Source organism: Sprattus sprattus (genome assembly GCF_963457725.1).
Source record: "Sprattus sprattus genome assembly, chromosome: 4".
Lineage (NCBI taxonomy): Eukaryota > Metazoa > Chordata > Actinopteri > Clupeiformes > Clupeidae > Sprattus > Sprattus sprattus.
Genome location: NC_137923.1, coordinates 10,649,858 through 10,666,848, shown reverse-complemented (window position 1 = coordinate 10,666,848; position 16,991 = coordinate 10,649,858). Strand labels below are relative to the sequence as shown.

Here is a 16,991-nt window from a genome sequence, read left to right as displayed (position 1 = left end):
CTGTTTTCTCACCGAATATACTGATTTTGCAATCTCCACTTTTCTTGGAGAGGGAAAATAGCTCATCACCATCATCACCTCATATCAAAATGACCTAGTTTGTGTTTAAGCTTTGCTTGGGTGTTGAGGGTCCCGTCTCATATGGGAGCATCTGCATTTGCATTTGTTCATTGAGCAGTCATTTTCTATCACAAACTGATTTGCATATGAATCCATACACAGTATAGGCTCCCGGTCTGATCCCATCTTTCATATCTTTCTTCTTATACATTCTGTCTGAGGGTAATGTGACCATTGTTGTACACGCTGGTCTCTGTACATTATAGTATCAGTGGTGAATGTAATTAGCTGTCATGGTCTACAAGAGGGGGAAAGAGGTTCAGTAGGACTGATGGATTGACATTTTCACTAACCCTTCTTGGTACGGATCACATAAATCTCAACAAGGACAAGTACTGCTAGGGAGCTGTTAGAGTTTTGGTGTGGGGAGAGATTTAGGATCACTGTAGGGAATGGCCAGCTTGTGGATGAAAGTAAAATAAAGATAGCTACGACATGAAACCACAGCATAAGAGAGAAAGAGAGAGAGAAAGAGAGGGATCATTTAGTATTAGTATTATGTGTGATCATTTGATAAACTCTTAACAGTATTTCCTCATTTTGCAAACACTGACAAACCTGCAAACCTCCTTTCAGTCTCTAGAGTATTATGTGCATCCAGCTTAGAAGGAGCTGCCATTTCCACTGTGCCTGTCTGTGCAGAGGAAATTTGAGCGGCACTCCGTCTACCTCATGCTCTTTGGGTGAGGTACTGTCGCACCTCTCAAGGTAACGACAACAGTACACCATGAGGAGAGGCAAGAGGGTTATTGCTGACTTTTATTTATAGACTCTCCTGCCCCGCTGTGTGTCCTCACACTCTCTGTTGATGACTGTTTCCCTAAATATTCTACATTCACTCCAAAACACAAGGAGGAAAACACCAACATAAAATGCACTAATACAATTAGATAGACACAACTAAATAGCAATTATTTTTACTTTTGCCATTATTAATTATTACTTTAGTTCGGAGATTTTCCACAGTGAGTGCAGGTTTTACTCCTGCATTATGTATGTGATGTGCCTCTACCCATGCGTATTTGGTCCATGGACATGGACCTAGCTCACCCTGCATAGCCTCTGGCATTCACAATATTAACAGACATCTTCTCTGCAAATAGCATTCCTCCTCAAAGGGCACAATGTGAAATGTTTATCAGCTGAATGAGTAATTAATCAACTATGCATTTTAATAGTGGGCTTAGTAGTGCCCCTCGATTTCATTTCTCATATAATTTCATATCAATCCTTGCAACCAAGTTAAATTATATTATCATTCAAAAAATGATTCCACTGAAGCTAGCTGACCCTGATGTACTGATGTGGACCTGTTATATTGAGGTGAATTGCTTCTGTTCTTTCAGCCATTCAGTAGTCAGTCAAATTAAAGGATCGAAGCATTATAGAAATATGGAATAAAGACAGCAAAATACGTAGAATAAACACCAATCCAAAACCAGGCTGTGTATCTGCACGTCAGTTTTTCTCTGGGATTGTACACGAAGATTGCATATTCCAAGCCCTGATGTCATCCTTTTGGTCAGGCAGAAAGACAAAGCTAGGGACAGTTCACTTAATCAGATGACATCCCTTACAGCATAGAGGAAACTGATGAACATATGTTGAATACATTCTTGATTGAATACTTTATTGATATACCATGGAAGGTTCTCAGTTATTTGACTGGATTGACATGAATAATTATTTACATTTAAATTGAGTTCCTAATTAAAGAAATTTAAAAAAAGAATATAAATCCTTGATCTGATTACTTTTGCACATGGTTAAGATTACACCTCACACTTAAACCCCTTTCACAGATCAAATCCATTAATGTATCAGGTAAAACCAATATACAAGATAGATAGATACAACTTTTCATTCCCACTCAGTCTTCCTTAAAGGTAAAGTCACAGGTGTTGTGTATTCCCACCTGACTGTATATTACGTATAATACTACAGATAATGAACCTGTGCAAGTCGTGTAAAACATGCCAGACTGGATATGAAATACTTCTCGAGGCGTCAAATCCAGGTTGTTGTAAAAAGCCGAGGCTGAAACATTAGGCCTATTCGACTGGGCCTCCGTAGTACGCCACCTTTAGGCCACACCTACCTGGGCAATGAACCAAAAAAACAAAATCTCCTTGGTGCACAACATAGATTTCCTCAAACTTAGCATTTAGACTGAATGACTGAATACCGAGACTGAATGACTGAATACCGAGACGGAGGGTAAGGTGGTGGGGGGGGGTAGAGAGAAGGGGGGGGGGCTGTTTGTACGTAGATTTGTTTGATTGATCACATGACCGTGGAACACTTAACAGCAAGCTAGTTTTCCTACTAGCAGAAAGTGTCACACTGGCTGTTGAGTGGAAAAAGCTGTAGCCCCAGTCGAACAACAATTGTGCAGCACTTAAGCCCAGTGCCCATGTCTCTGTGTCACGTTGAGAGAGATCTCTTCCAGCTACTAAACATTTGTTTTATACACAGCATTATCATTTACATCGCCGCCAGCAATGTTACAAACAAATGTCACATTAATCTTATGGTTCTAATTCCTGCTGGAGCCATGGCAGATTATCATTAATGTTACTAGGTCGCCAGGGGATAGATGAATGGTTCAACTCTACTGCATTGCTCCCATTCTCACATGACACCAACCACGGTAAAATAGCGACAAATACACAGCCTTCAGTGTGAGTGGGAATGGGGTGTTAAAGAATTAAACAGTTACATTACTGATCATGCTACTCTAAAGAGCCATAACAGATTATGTAGCGACATAATGGTACACAGTTGTACCATTGCAAAGTGCAGCAAGAAAGAAACACAAATAAATCGAAACTGAATGTTATGATGGTTCATAATAGCACAATTAAGAATAAACATTATCATAAAGCACTGAACATAGATCGAAGTCCCCCCTAACCCTATCCTTTCCCAACACAACACCACTGCAAGCCTGAGGTGTGAGTTTTAAGGGTACAGAATCAACCTTTTTGGAGGTGTTTGTGGAACAGGAACAATTCAATAAACAGGCAATCTCTGATGTAATGCTTGCCTTTAATTAAGCAATGTTCAGTATGGATGATTGAAAGAACACACAAGCCATCTCATCATGCAGCTGGGGCACTCCAGTGGTGGCGTGTCTCATCATCGCATCTCTTTCATATCCTTCCACTTCCCCTGACCCATTATAGGTGAGATGAGATGGGCCTGAGACCTTAGAGTGGAGTGGAGATGACGATGCTGTGTATCGAATGCCAATTTCAGATGACTACACTCTCATAAGCTTCCTTTGTTCTTCACAGAGGATGAAGGGACCCAGCAATTCTCTTAATGGAAGCCTAGAGTAAAAGTAAATACTGAAAATGTAGCTTGTGAATGGGCATCCATGAGGGAGACGGTTGGACTCTTTTTTGGCTCCAGGCAGTCTTCTTTTCTATTCAAGGGGCTGTAGCTGGCGTATCTGATCCAGAGGGTACAGATGGGGCTTATGTCACCGCGCTTCGGTGGCCGAGGTCAGGCAATGACAATGCAGCGGGAACCGCGGGGGGTTCGTCAGCACAGCGTGGAACAGAAGGGGGAACTTTCACACCCTATCCATCTGTCACGGAGAGAAGGAGGCGCTGCGATGGGGGGGTTGCCTTTGCTGTCTAAAAAGCTGCACGGCCTGGAAGAAGTGACCCTGTGTACTTTCCAGACACAAATATCCGTAGGCACTGCCTCCCAGCCTCTTTAAGGCCAAAGGTGTACAACACCTTACAGCTTACCGCAACAGAAAAACAATGACCTAGACTCACTGTATATAGGATGACATACCGTGTGCTCAATTACAAGATGCTTTTAACCAAAACAAGTAAGATAATTATATGTGTTAATATGCAGTGTCAAAAATTGTAGAGTAATTACAGTATACAATTTAATGCCTGACATTGTTAATGCTTTCATCTATCATTTTAACGACTACATGTGTGCTTTTTATGTTTGTGTATAACTAAATTATATTGTACTCTTGGTATAAATCCATGGCAGCTGAAGCTCGTAAACATTAAATGAAGGATGTTAAGCTAGCTGCTGTATCTAAAAGCTGCTTAGAACAGCTGGACAGATGCTTGCCACAATAATGACCCCAATAATAACAGGAAATAAGCCCCTGGTTCTGGGAGAGGACTAGGATTTAGAAATGGTGTGGGGAAATAGCAATATCATCTGATTAAAGACTGGCAAATTGTAAAGCTTGTTTAACACTGAGAGGCCCTGAACAAGGCACAGGAATGTCTGGTCTCTCTAACATAGATGCTCACTGCGCTCAAAGCATTTCATCCTTCACCCTGTTTCTGCATGGAGTTTTATTCTCCTTTTTGTATGAGCATAGCATTACTCTATCGCACAACAATTGTCCTCCAATGTTTGCATTTCCAATTAAGCCTTTTAGATAACACTATAATTGAGACAACATTTTGGCCTTTTTATAAATTACTTGTTTATTTATTTCCCAGAGATCCTCCAGCTGATCTTTTGGTACATGAGCACTTCCCCAACCTACAGGGTACTCTAATGAATAATTCATTACATTCTGGTGTACTGTTTGCACTGTCCAGATAGCTATTGCAAAATTTATACAAATGTGGCCGCAACAGAGTCATTTTACATAATCAAGTGCTATTTACTTTGAGTACAACTGACAACTTCCTTTAGTTGCCTCAAAATCATTTTTGTCAACAGAGCACTGTGAGGTCCAGCACATCACCAGGATTGGATTTCCCCCTGGCAAACTGCTGTGAGGTAAAGGTCACAAACCATTTGGTATGCTGCTAGCTTTCCAAGTCATGAAACAACACTCCTATCTGCTGCTCAGACACTACGCAACAATGTGCAAATTCTGCATCTGGCAACCCGTCCACTGATCTAGGGTCAGGCTGGTTGCGGGTTTGGGCAGTGAGGGATCGGGTACTTTGATTCCTCCATTGACAGCTGCAGAGGTCAGTGTCAGACATTGTGTTTGAGCAGCAGGTAAAACAGGCCTAACTCTCTCAGAGGCAAAGTGACATCTGTCCCCCAGAGAACACATAAAAATACTGGAGAGACATTAAGCGTATAAATAGGAAACTGATATCTTCATTGCTCATTTTATAGTTAGTTCTAACTTATAATAATAAGCTATAACTTAAAATGTCAAATCAGTTAATATAACCTAAAGATAAATATATGAAAGCTTTTGTACCAAATGTATGATAAAGTAAAATGCAGTACAGCTGTGTCATTAAGGGAAACAGCGCCCCCTGTAGGCTACATCTCACGCTACGTGTGCAGTTACGTTGCTGCACGAATTAGGTACAGACTACAACTTCCATGGTGCAGCTTGCTGCCACAGGAAGTGCTTCAGTACGACCTTGGGTTATTACAAACTACGTATCACGAGCAGAGTCAGCATGGCGAATAAAGATCCCAGCGTGAGTTTTATAAATCAGTTTAATTTGACTTTTGTGACTGTACCGAAGCTTTTGTTAACGCTTTACATGCATGTGCACTGCCATACATTACACGAATGACGGTTTGACTGGGTACCTTGGTCTGTAAATTACTTCTGAATTGGGCATGTCCCCATCTCATGCCTCATAACAAGTTAACCTTAACCTAAAAGACAGTTACCTTAACCTAGCATTAGCACACTAACCTAGTATTGCGTAGACAATTAAGTCAAATATTGCTTCGTGGAATACGTTTTACAGCCCTGTAGTCACGTTAGTCATTCGTTCTTTATGTATTTATAGCTAACATTAGCTAACTCACTAACGTCAAAGGTGGTAACGTCAAATCCAGTAGACCTCCAAGATAACCTTAAATACTTTACTTTCATGCTTAGCACGCCCTTTATTTATTTGGTGGGGTGTGGTAAGCTTTTCAACCATTCAACAAGTGTTATCAAATAAGCTTACCTCACCATGGTTGAGGTCATGAAGCAGGCTTATGATTATTAATGTAGCCCATGTATCGAAGATGTAAATAATACGAAGTTTATGAAGACACATCTAACGTTAACTTCCCTTAAACATTGCCCTCACATAGTCATATTTCAAATAGTTTTTAAATATCAACCAGTCTTGATCTATGTGTTGATCTCTGTCTGCTTACATCTCGATGGAACAGGGTTTCCTCCAGCAGCTCCGGCAGATCGCAGGCAGGATGTCATCCGGCGGTCCTAAAGGAGCAGGAATTGGTGTCAAACTGCTCATTGGAGCCGGAGCCCTGTTTTATGCCGCTAAAGAAGCAACATATACAGGTGCCTGGTGTTAATTATCCGCATGGCAGTGGTTCATTAGACCACTTAATGCACAGATTTGTTCTTGAGTTTCAGATGTATTCAAGAGTGGAAGTGCCACTATGGGATGGGCAGGTTAGGGGTGTTATTTAGATGTGATCATTTCTCTTCATAGTATTTCAATTGTTTTCTCCCTAGTGGAGGGAGGGCAGAGAGCCATCGTCTTTAATCGCATTGGAGGGATCCAGATGGACACAGTGCTGGCAGAGGGCCTCCACTTTAGGTATGGCTGGATGTTGTCATTATCTTGTTTCGTAATGTAAATGTTTGTATGGATTGAACGGCATTAAACTGGTACAGAGGTATAGAAACAACCACACAGATGTGTTGTAAAGTAATTTTGAGTTGTTTGTAATACGTGTGACTTGGATATTGTCCTGCATTTTTGTCTACAGAGACTTTTGGAGAATTAAAAGGTAAAGGTCTGGTATTTAGCAGACACTTTTATCCAAAGGAATATACATAGTGTCATGTGGCTGGGGAAAAAACCTGGGTTATTTATAGTCGTATCACTAATATTGTTATGTTACATTTACTTTTTGTCATTTAGCAGACACTTTTATCCAAAGCGACTTACAAGGATGTATATACATTTTACATCTACACTGATGGCACACTGCACATCAGGAGCAATTAGGGGTTCAGTGTCTTGCTCAAGGAGCTTGCGCTTCGACAGTGAGGAATCGAACTAGCAACCTTCTGATTACTAAACGACTTCTCTAACTCCTGTACCACTATCGCCCCTAATGTAGGTACTGAATCTGACAAATAAGGTTGAATTAAACCATATGTATTATATGTTTTCATTTTTTTAACAGGATCCCTTGGTTTCAGTACCCCATCATCTATGACATTAGAGCAAGACCCAGGAAGATTTCCTCCCTAACAGGAAGCAAAGGTACTTTTTGACATTGGGCCTTGCAGTTTGGTTTTAGTTGAGTTGGCCTCCTTCTGTGTAGCAGTGAAATTATAGAATCAGTTTGTGTAATCAGCAGACAGAAGCAAAATAGCAAGTTAACCACTGGACAGCAGACAGTGATATTTTCGATATATTTTGTTTAGCCGTGCACTTGATCCAAGCTGCAGCAAGAAACTACTCAAGGCTTTTCAGGTGCCACCAGCAGCATCAGCAGAGGCAGTGAGGGTGAGCACTGAACCTAGGCATCTAGTATTTGCCTTGGACAGCATGTTGCACACCAAAAGGCAATGGCAGTCATTTCGGGAACTAAAGAGGATTGGATTGCCTGTAGGGGAGAACACTTATCAGCTCTTGGCCTCGGGCATTGTTTGTAAAAGTACCTGTAGTTAAAGTGTGTGCTTGGCCTCGCAATGCCATTTTTGCTTTGTTTTTGTTTTTTTATAGGTTTTGATATGCAATTCAATAAAAGATACTACTATTGTGAATTTTATACAAGCACTGTTTATTTGCACTCCTAAAAAAAATATCTATAGGTTATAGTTATTGTATGCTATGTAATGATCCCGCAGCAATATCAAAACCTAGATCATTTTGATCATTGTGTTGTGTACTGTTCAGAGCATCCCAACCTTGATTGTTCAAGCTCGCTTGGTCTGCTGCCAACTGTAAACACGAAATGCTAGACCACGGAATAAGCATGTGCGACCTTTAACCGTGTCTCAGTCTGTCTGCCACACGCTGTCAGTTTGAGTCCTCTTCATCTCTCACGTGGTCTCCCTCCCCCGTTCAGACCTGCAGATGGTGAACATCTCTCTGCGGGTGTTGTCGCGGCCGTTGGCCGCCAACCTGCCCGCGCTCTACCAGCACCTGGGCAAGGACTACGACGAGCGCGTGCTGCCCTCCATCGTCAACGAGGTGCTCAAGAGCGTGGTGGCCAAGTTCAACGCCTCCCAGCTCATCACGATGAGATCTCAGGTACAGGAACACAGCAGTGACTGCAGTGAAAGTACCAAAATGGTGTCTATTCCTAGTCTTGTGAAGGCATGTGAAAGACATAGAAATTGATCAAATTAGTTTTGGTATATCAGCACAGTATCAGTATAGCTCACAAGAAGTGCAGCATATTTTCACTTGTCGTTTCATATGTTGGTCCTATTTGCAATGTTAAAGGTGTACCATATTTTAGGGGCAAAGATTCATAGTAAGCCATATTTTAGACTGCCTTATTATGGATCTTTGCCAGCATCCTCGAAGGCGGCATCAGTATGTAGCTTGGGGTTGTGGTTCGAGCCTAACAGTCAGCCACCTGTGACCACAAAGGTAGCAATATTATGTTGATGGACTAAAATTCCTGTAAGCATTACCTGCCCATGCCTGGATTCTTCATGGACACAATTGTGCTATGATGCCATGAAAATGTGTTGCCATTTTCAAGGACATACCTAAGATACAGCAGGATGGTGCCTATTCAATCATATTTGTGGTGTGCAGTTATTTAAACAAGGCTACTGAAGTCCACATGAATATAAGCTATTCCAGTGCATTCCCGTGTTGAGTGATGGCCATGGACTTTCGGTGTGGAAAAGCATGGGATGCCAAAGCAGACACAAGGTGATTTACATTGATAATGAGGGAAGTGGAAGACATCATTGTAACGCTTCTATAAAGATCTAGAAAGTTCGGGAAAAAAAGTCTCCTGCACAGCATGTATCTTATTTTTTCCAGTGACCCCATGTTGACCATCATGTTAGCTTTCATCTCTATCAAGGCATGTTGTAGAAGCGCTCAAGTAGCAATGGATAGTGCAGAACATCAGTCGGCATATTCACGTCACCCGTGCCCTCTGTGAAATCTCTTCACCAAAAAAAATCATCTGTTTGCCGTTCACGCTTCACCTGTTTCACACTCGGCCCCGCCACTTTTGTCCGCTGAAGTGTGTGTCCACCTCGTGCTGCGAGATTGCCCCTCTGAGTGTATTGTGTGGTCCCCAGGTTTCTCTCATGATCCGCCGCGATCTCTTCGAGCGGGCCAAGGACTTCAACATCATCCTGGACGACGTGGCCATCACAGAGCTGAGCTTCAGCAAAGAGTACACAGCCGCCGTGGAGGCAAAGCAAGTCGGTGAGTCCTCCTGCAGAGCAGCCGCTGACCTTGGGGGGGATGGGGTGTGTGTGTCTGTGTGTGTCTGTGTGTCTGTGTGTGTGTTGCCTCCTGAGAGGCCCTTATGAGGTCCTAGTGGATCTCATCAATAAATTATGGATGATGGGCCTCTGTTTGTAAGCTATATGGTTTATAGTACTCCATTGAGGTGGTGTCAACAGCAAATCAAACAGCTGGTGTTTTACTGTTTTGAAGAAAGAAAAAAAAAATTGAACTCACCTTGTTTATCTGTATATTCTGAAATCTTTCATGAATAGAGTCATTATGTAGTGCGTTTCTATTTTATGCAGCTGTAGGGTAACTCTAAACAATAAGAAAGTAGGGAAGTCAATTGTAATTGGAAGTGCAAAAAACAACTAATTAATTCTAGGGCATTTTTCATAAGCTCTTATCTAACGGCTTGTTTTCCGCTTTTAAAGAGTGTGATGATTGGACTAGATTGCAAACGCAGATGGTAAAACAACAAGATGTCAGCCAATCTGTGGCTGGAAAAACAATTAAATGTCCTTGAAAGAAGGACTTTTGAAGATATGTCAGATTTTGGTTATAAATTGTATGCTTTGGACAGTATAAGTCCAGGAGCCCTTCTCAGTCAAATAGTCCTTTTTATTTTAGTTTTATTGTATTTCAGCAAGAAATGATGTTGTTTAGCAGCCATTCTGAACTTACAAGAAGGTAATTTAACATGTAGCCAAAGTTACGTTTAAGGCAGACAAATTATTCAGCTGAAGATTTTGTGTTGGGCTTATTTTAAAGCATCCGGTACACTTTTTGAACTATGAAGATAGTGGGTTTTACAGTTTTCTTGCAATCATAAAGGTAATCTGGGGCAAAGCGCCTTGGGACTGTCTTACATTTCAAATATGTATCAACAGTTTTAATGGCATTAAACATAGCTTGTTGGGAAGATCAATGAAGATGAACCCAATTAATAATCTGAACTAAATCGAAGTGTCTGCCGATATGAGACCACATAAATTAAAGTAAAACTATGCAACAATTTGACACTTTTTGAGGTATGGTTTTATAGGCAACTAGTTTTGTGAAGGACGAAGATAAACACCTGTGTCTTTCCCACTAGCCATCCAGGATATGCCCTATGTGGTTCTGTGTTCTGGTCTGGAACACCCTGCAAAAATAGAAGAAAAGCTTTCACAGCCAGACATTGCCAGCTTTACTGCCAAAATACACAGATAGTGTCAACTGGGCTGTTGGTGGTGTTTGCAAGGTTTTTGCATACCTTTTTAGGTAGTTAGCTTGATAGTTTTGGAACCGGACTCATTATTAAACAGTGATGCTAGGCTTTGTTTGAGCCACTAGAGAGCGCTGTCTCTCCTCTTTTGCCTTCTGGCTGCTTCTGTGTGTTGGTGAACATACTGCACAATTGATTGTAAATTAGTAAAACTACTGTGTGATTATTGTGGTCCTTAATTAAACTGTACCCACTTCAAATACAATGATGATGCAAATAGACCTCTAAGCGCTGTCTGTCTGTGTTTGTGTAGCCCAGCAGGAAGCGCAAAGGGCTCAGTTCTACGTAGAGAAGGCCTTACAGGACCAGAGACAGAAGATCATCCAGGCTGAAGGAGAGGCCGAAGCCGCTAAAATGGTCAGTGCCTTGTGTCCTTGTCTCTTTGTTAGTTTTTGGCCCTGTGTACCCCCTCTGTGTCTCCCCTCTCTTTGCCTTTCAAAACATTCAACACACGGAAAGCACCAGCCTTGGAGCAATTACAAATTGCAACCTTATGGTAAAACCAAAGTCATTGTTAGGATTATCTACAGTCTTCATTACATTATATAAGTATGGTCTCAAGATAGTAAAGATATTTGCGCTAGAAAACTAATTTACTTGGTGAATTGGTAACAATACTGATCATCTGAAAGCTCAGACTATAAAAGCACCTATTTGTGAAGAGAGACTTGAGTAGCCGTGTGTCAAAGCGGTATGTTTGAAGGCCCCAGGTGGGGGAGGGAGACTCTGTCTGGCATGCCTCTGCATGTTTGTGTGCTGCACTTAAAGGCTCACAGGGCGGCGGTCACTTCTATGAGCGCCCTTGGTTGTGAAGCAATGCTGGGCTCTGAATGAGGCCGGAGGGCAGTGACTCGCAGGGCATGTGGGACAGAGGGCCATGGCACACTCTCAAACTGTTTTAATGTGTCTTGTTGTGACTGTGTTGGTCTGCAGCTGGGGGCGGCCGTTACCAAGAACCCGGGTTACCTGAAACTGCGGAGGATCCGTGCTGCCCAGAACATTGCCAAAACGGTACTGCCCACTGCTCCTGACTTTTGACTCCATCTGGAGCTGCATAGTCATTTCTTGTGCCTTTATTTTGTTCTGATCCTTGTTTTGTATTAGTCATTTTCTGCATGTAGTCAAGGCAGCAAGCAAACTGTACAGTCATTCTAGGCTGCCTGCCGAGTGACTAATGAACTGTTTTTCTTCTCCTTTCCTCTATGTTCTCTTCTGTGACCTCCAGATCGCTACGTCACAGAACAGGGTGTACCTGGACGCTAACAGCCTTGTGCTGAACCTCCAGGATGAGAATTTCAACAAGTATGTGGTGCTTGAAACGCAGTAAACCACTTCTGCACTGCCTTGTGTCAGCTGAAAAACATGTTCTTGTATTGTTGATGAGTGATCCGTGGACACAATTGTAATTAAGTCCAAACACAGCCCTGTGGTAGTTCAAAAAACAGACAGTTCGACTTTGGCCAGCTTGTGAGGCCAAACTTTAGACTCTCCAAAAAAAAGCAAGCATCAGCAGTGGAATCTAATGTATTCCTTCTGCCATTCTCTCTGGCTGAGATTGGGTCCTCTATGAAATGCATACAACTCCGTCTTAACCTTTAACTAGAATTAAGGCATTGGGGGTCGTGAGGGGGCCGTCTATGTCGTATGCCGTAGTGAATAGTCTTCATGTCTGTTACAGTCCACCCTGTTCTTGCCATTAGAATAAGCATAGGTGCTGACAATGGCATTAAGCCTGTTAATTAAGCCCATTAATGAATTACCTTTATACCTTCCAACCTATCTTTGTTTGTTCTCTTGCAGTTTGACGTTGGGCAAGTGAGGGGAGCTCCCTCCAGTGAGTGGATCAAGTGAGCGAGAGAGCGTATGCATTCCACACGTCAACCATCTGAGCTCCTGATCCCCATTCAGTTTCTGTTCGCCCTCTGCAGCAGCATCTCCTCTCTCCGGTGCCTGTCCCCGAGTGTGTGTCCTTGGGCTCTGGGAACACAGACTTGGGTGGCCTTAACAACATCAGAACTCTGTGTTCAGCTCCCTCCCTCCCTCCCTCTATTCAGCTAGCCTACCCCTAGGAGCAGGCGTTTGTTGATCTTTGACAGAATCCTTGCTCAGGTTGGACAGCGAAGGTCAGGTTTATTTTGAGGATACCACAGCAATCAGTGTCACATAAACGACTCTGAGTATCATTTCTTATGCGTACAAATCTCTATTTGTTTAGCTCACCCTTAGACCTGTTATCACTGCAGTGTGTGATAGTGGTTTAAATCATATGAGCTCCTCTTGGAATAGGCTCCTGTGAATGGCCGTGGTTCATCAGGACATTGAAGGAAAAGCTAAACACCCAGCCAGAGGTCACGGGACTGCAAGGGTTTGGGTTTGCACTTCGGCCTCATTCATACTCTCATGTGTCTCGATGTGGTCTTTTTTTGGGAAGACGAGCAAGAACTCAAAGAGAAGTTTGATTAAATGTTTGTTGGAATGAGTAAGTGACCTTGTGGTTCTTTCTGAATCATTTAGGAGGTTTTGAGAGCAAATTTTTCTTTTTGGGCAAAGTCTACTTCTAATGGACTCCATTTAGGAAATGAAAGGCTATATATTGCAAAAAAAAAAATCAATAAAGAGTTATTTTACATGCCATATTTTCTACATGTATTGATGTTGTACCCAACTGTACCACCTGATGGCGCTAAAATGCAATCTCTCCCTCCCCTTCCTCAATGCCTCAACGTGCTGCCAGGGCCCTCTAGTGCCTCTGAGATAAGAGAGCAGGAGAGGGGAAGGGGAGGGCTGTATTCATGTGCGCGCATGCACATATGCACTGCAGTGCTAGAGGCTATGTTTTTGTGAGAGGCTGAACAAGAGAGGGGGGGGGGGGCAGAGAAAAGAATGAATGCATGTTTTATGCCTTTCGCCGTCCCTCCTCCAGGCAAAGGTAATGAGCCCTTTGAGATGGGAAGGGTGGGGGATGGGTAATTTAGGGGATGTACCCCCCTTATTCAAATTGAGTGGGGCAGGGAGATGAGTGGCAGTCCTCCCCGCCCACTTCCCTTCCCTCAACCTATGATGTAGGCTGTTATCTTTCGAATGCACTGCAAAAAGCCCAACCTTCTCAGAAGCAGCAAGAATCGATCACGTGTGGGCTAGATTTTGCCACCTTTTTCAGCACGGCGCTTGCTGAATCGGAGGGCGGGATATGTAATCTTCACCTCCGGTTTTGAGTGATGAGGTTTTCCTCTGTGGTTCTGAGCATCGCTGCTCTGCTGGCTGTTTATTTGCGCTGACCCAGATCTTCATGCGCTCGCTCTGTGTCTCTCTTCGCCACTCTACTAATCCTGAGCAGTGTGCTCTCATTTTTTGATCTGCAGAGCATGGTGTGTGTGTGTGCGCACGCTCACTCACTCGCTCAAACATGCAAATGCGCTCAGAGGAGTAGTCGGTGACATGCCACCAACACCCCCCCCCCAACCCAACTCTTCCACACATAAACAAGGCCAGATTACCACTCAGCTGGTCCATTTCCATGGAAACGCTGACCTCATACCAGGGAGGGGCTGAACCGAGTTTGTCACCATGGGGATCAGTCGGCACCCCTTGACTGGATCTGTGGTTCCTCATACTCCACTGATGATCTGTCTTTTGGTGCTGCTGTTGGACACACGCTGCAGTGGGCCAGTTTAGGCTTAAGCTCACCCACACAGGCAGCCCTCTGAATTTCTTTCTTTATACATGCACATAGGAACCTAGCTAAATGTTTTCTGTATGGTTTTAGGCTTAAGATTTAAAAACAAGATGCAATCCTCCTGTCAGTGTTTAGCTTATGGTAGAAATGCTGTGAGCATTTGCACATATTATTTTGCATATAAGATCTACTATGTCTACTTACTTAAGGTTGATAAACACAAATCACATTTCTCTGCATGTTGGAACTCATTCTTCAACTGCATGTAACATAATAATTTCTTTGATATGAATGCATCTAGATTTGTTTCTTCAGCATTTGCCTGGTCATGACCTCTTTTTGAGGTTGCCTGTGTGGAAAGAGGCCTGCAGTGTAGCCTGTTCTCAAACTAAGCTGCGACTGCCCTTCATCTAATGACCCGCTCTCGCTCTGCTTACGTCTATAGTTGGTACGAGTTGAAAGTAGGTTTAAGCAGCTTAGGCCGCACACCGAAAGTGTGCTCAACAGCCAATTCGGCCATGACACCCACTCTCAATTCAGCAGCACACATACATCTTTCCTCTCTCAAGTTGTATGGAGTTAAACAGCATGTACCTAGCTAGTTAATTCGTGAAGGGAATCAGGTTGGGACTAATGGTACTGATAATGGCTCTGTGCATTTCATTCTTCGAATATAAAACTCCAGAGGCCATTGATAAATTGATGCCACCTTCACTCCAAGAAGGCCTCTGCATTTATTTACAGAACAGATTTAATTAACCTGGTTCTCTTTTATGGTAGTCTCATCGGATGGTCAAATGGGAACTGCTGTCCCAGTTTTGTGAGAAATGGTATAAACTAAACCGCTTTAGCACTGCCTCTTTCCCCGGGTCAATATTCTAGTATCTTTCTATGTTACCTGACACCGCCTTGCGGGTTGGCTTGCGTGCTTTGTGCAAATGCCTTGTGCAAACATCTTACACACGGCCTCAAAGGTAATACTTTCTAGTACTTTTTGGATAATACACCCAATAGTCTTGGATTACAGTGAGGGCCACAGTTCATGGGAACGAGGAATAACAGTTGGGTTTTCTTTTTTGTCGTCTGGTTTATGTCATTACTTCCTGTTCCCTCAGGGTACACTTGGATCTTTGTCTCCCACTGGAAAAACAGGAATGCCATAACAGGAATGTGGGCAGTGTTCTGCCTCAGCCTGCAGTTCGCACTCAGGCTCGGCATTTGAGTCCGTCCTTTTCGTTTTTTTGCCGCTGTGTAGCCAGTGCAGAAACCAACTGATTCCAGTGGGAAAGCAAGTCATGGTTGCATCAGCACAGACTTTTCTGTGGCGTCTAACAGAGGGTTTGAGTAAAGTGAGGCAACAGTCTGGCGTCAGAGGGGAGCACTGTGTAGAGCCAAGTACACAGGATTATCTTTCTTAACTCTGTCGCAAGAGATGAGGTTTCAAGAGGGGCCTCTCTCTCTCTCTTTCTCTACCTATCTTTTTATATGGAGGATAATATGGGTTATCATGTTTGTCCAGCAGAGTTCTCTGTATTTCCTGTTTCATTGTAAGTCAGGAAGTGGACTCTGGCTTCCTTTCCCCCCTCCAAATAGCCCTCTCCATTCTCCACTACAGGACAGGAGCTTGTGCACAGCTACCGCTACCAATTTCCTGCCTGCCTCGTGGGCCCTTTTCATTCGCCCTTCAAAAGCCCAGACATACTCTCATTGGTTTGTCATTCAAGATGATCTACTTGGGCAATAAAGTGGTTCTTGATTCCAATTTTGCATAAATGTGATCTTGACAGATATCTTTTTTTCAGTTCTTCAAACCACAGATTACTTGGACTTGGACATGTTGGCCTTTGCACTCTGGTTGGACTGAATACTAGACAGTCACCTGTGTGTTTGTTCGGTCCCCCCCCCTCCCCCTCCCCCTCCCCCGCTAATTATGCGCTGTCTGGCACAGATGGCAGGCCGTGTGGGTCTCCTGGCCCCTGAGTCATGGCTGATTAGGAGAGCCGACATCTGAAGTCTCTCCCTTGGGTGACACCGAGGACCAAGCCAGTACGGAGACGCTCCGGCTGCTCCTGCTCCATGGGGCTGACTTTCACAGGGAGTAGAGAGAGGCTTAGTGTGTTTGGACATCCGCTTGACTGTCAGTACTTCTGTTTGTCAGTGCTGGTGGGGCCTTTAAGTCATTACGTGTCGAAGAGATACCATGGTACATATGTGTTGTGCTTTACAGCCCTGTAAACTGTGTTGCATAGACACGGCAATTAAATTGTTAAACTAGAGAGATAACTTCAACAAACATGTATCTAGATGTGGTGAGCATCACCTGTCTGTTGTCACTCATTTAAAGCAGTGATTTTATTTTTCTGAACAAAGTGCATTAATGTTCTCAACACTGTCAATCACTGTAGAAAGCGGCCTTCCTTTTGTATGACCATGTCCCAAATATGAATAGTTAGCAGACATTGTTTTTTTTCCCCTCTGATCCTATTCCATGACAAAATCAAACAAAAAATGTCAAAGCAGAGGCAGAAAAAACTAACAGAACAATTGTATTGTT

General features: G+C 43.1%; 1 protein-coding gene across 1 annotated transcript; it reads left to right on the top strand.

The window, feature by feature from the left end:
• The first annotated feature begins 5,515 nt into the window (after positions 1-5,515).
• On the top strand, positions 5,516-13,395 carry phb2a (prohibitin 2a). Its single transcript, XM_080837155.1, has 10 exons — positions 5,516-5,561; positions 6,259-6,391; positions 6,569-6,653; positions 7,249-7,328; positions 8,140-8,324; positions 9,341-9,470; positions 11,015-11,118; positions 11,695-11,772; positions 11,987-12,063; positions 12,562-13,395. Exons 1-10 carry the CDS (start codon positions 5,541-5,543, stop codon positions 12,578-12,580), a joined length of 912 nt encoding a protein of 303 aa, XP_080693281.1. The 5' UTR covers positions 5,516-5,540; the 3' UTR covers positions 12,581-13,395.
• Positions 13,396-16,991: the final 3,596 nt, after the last annotated feature.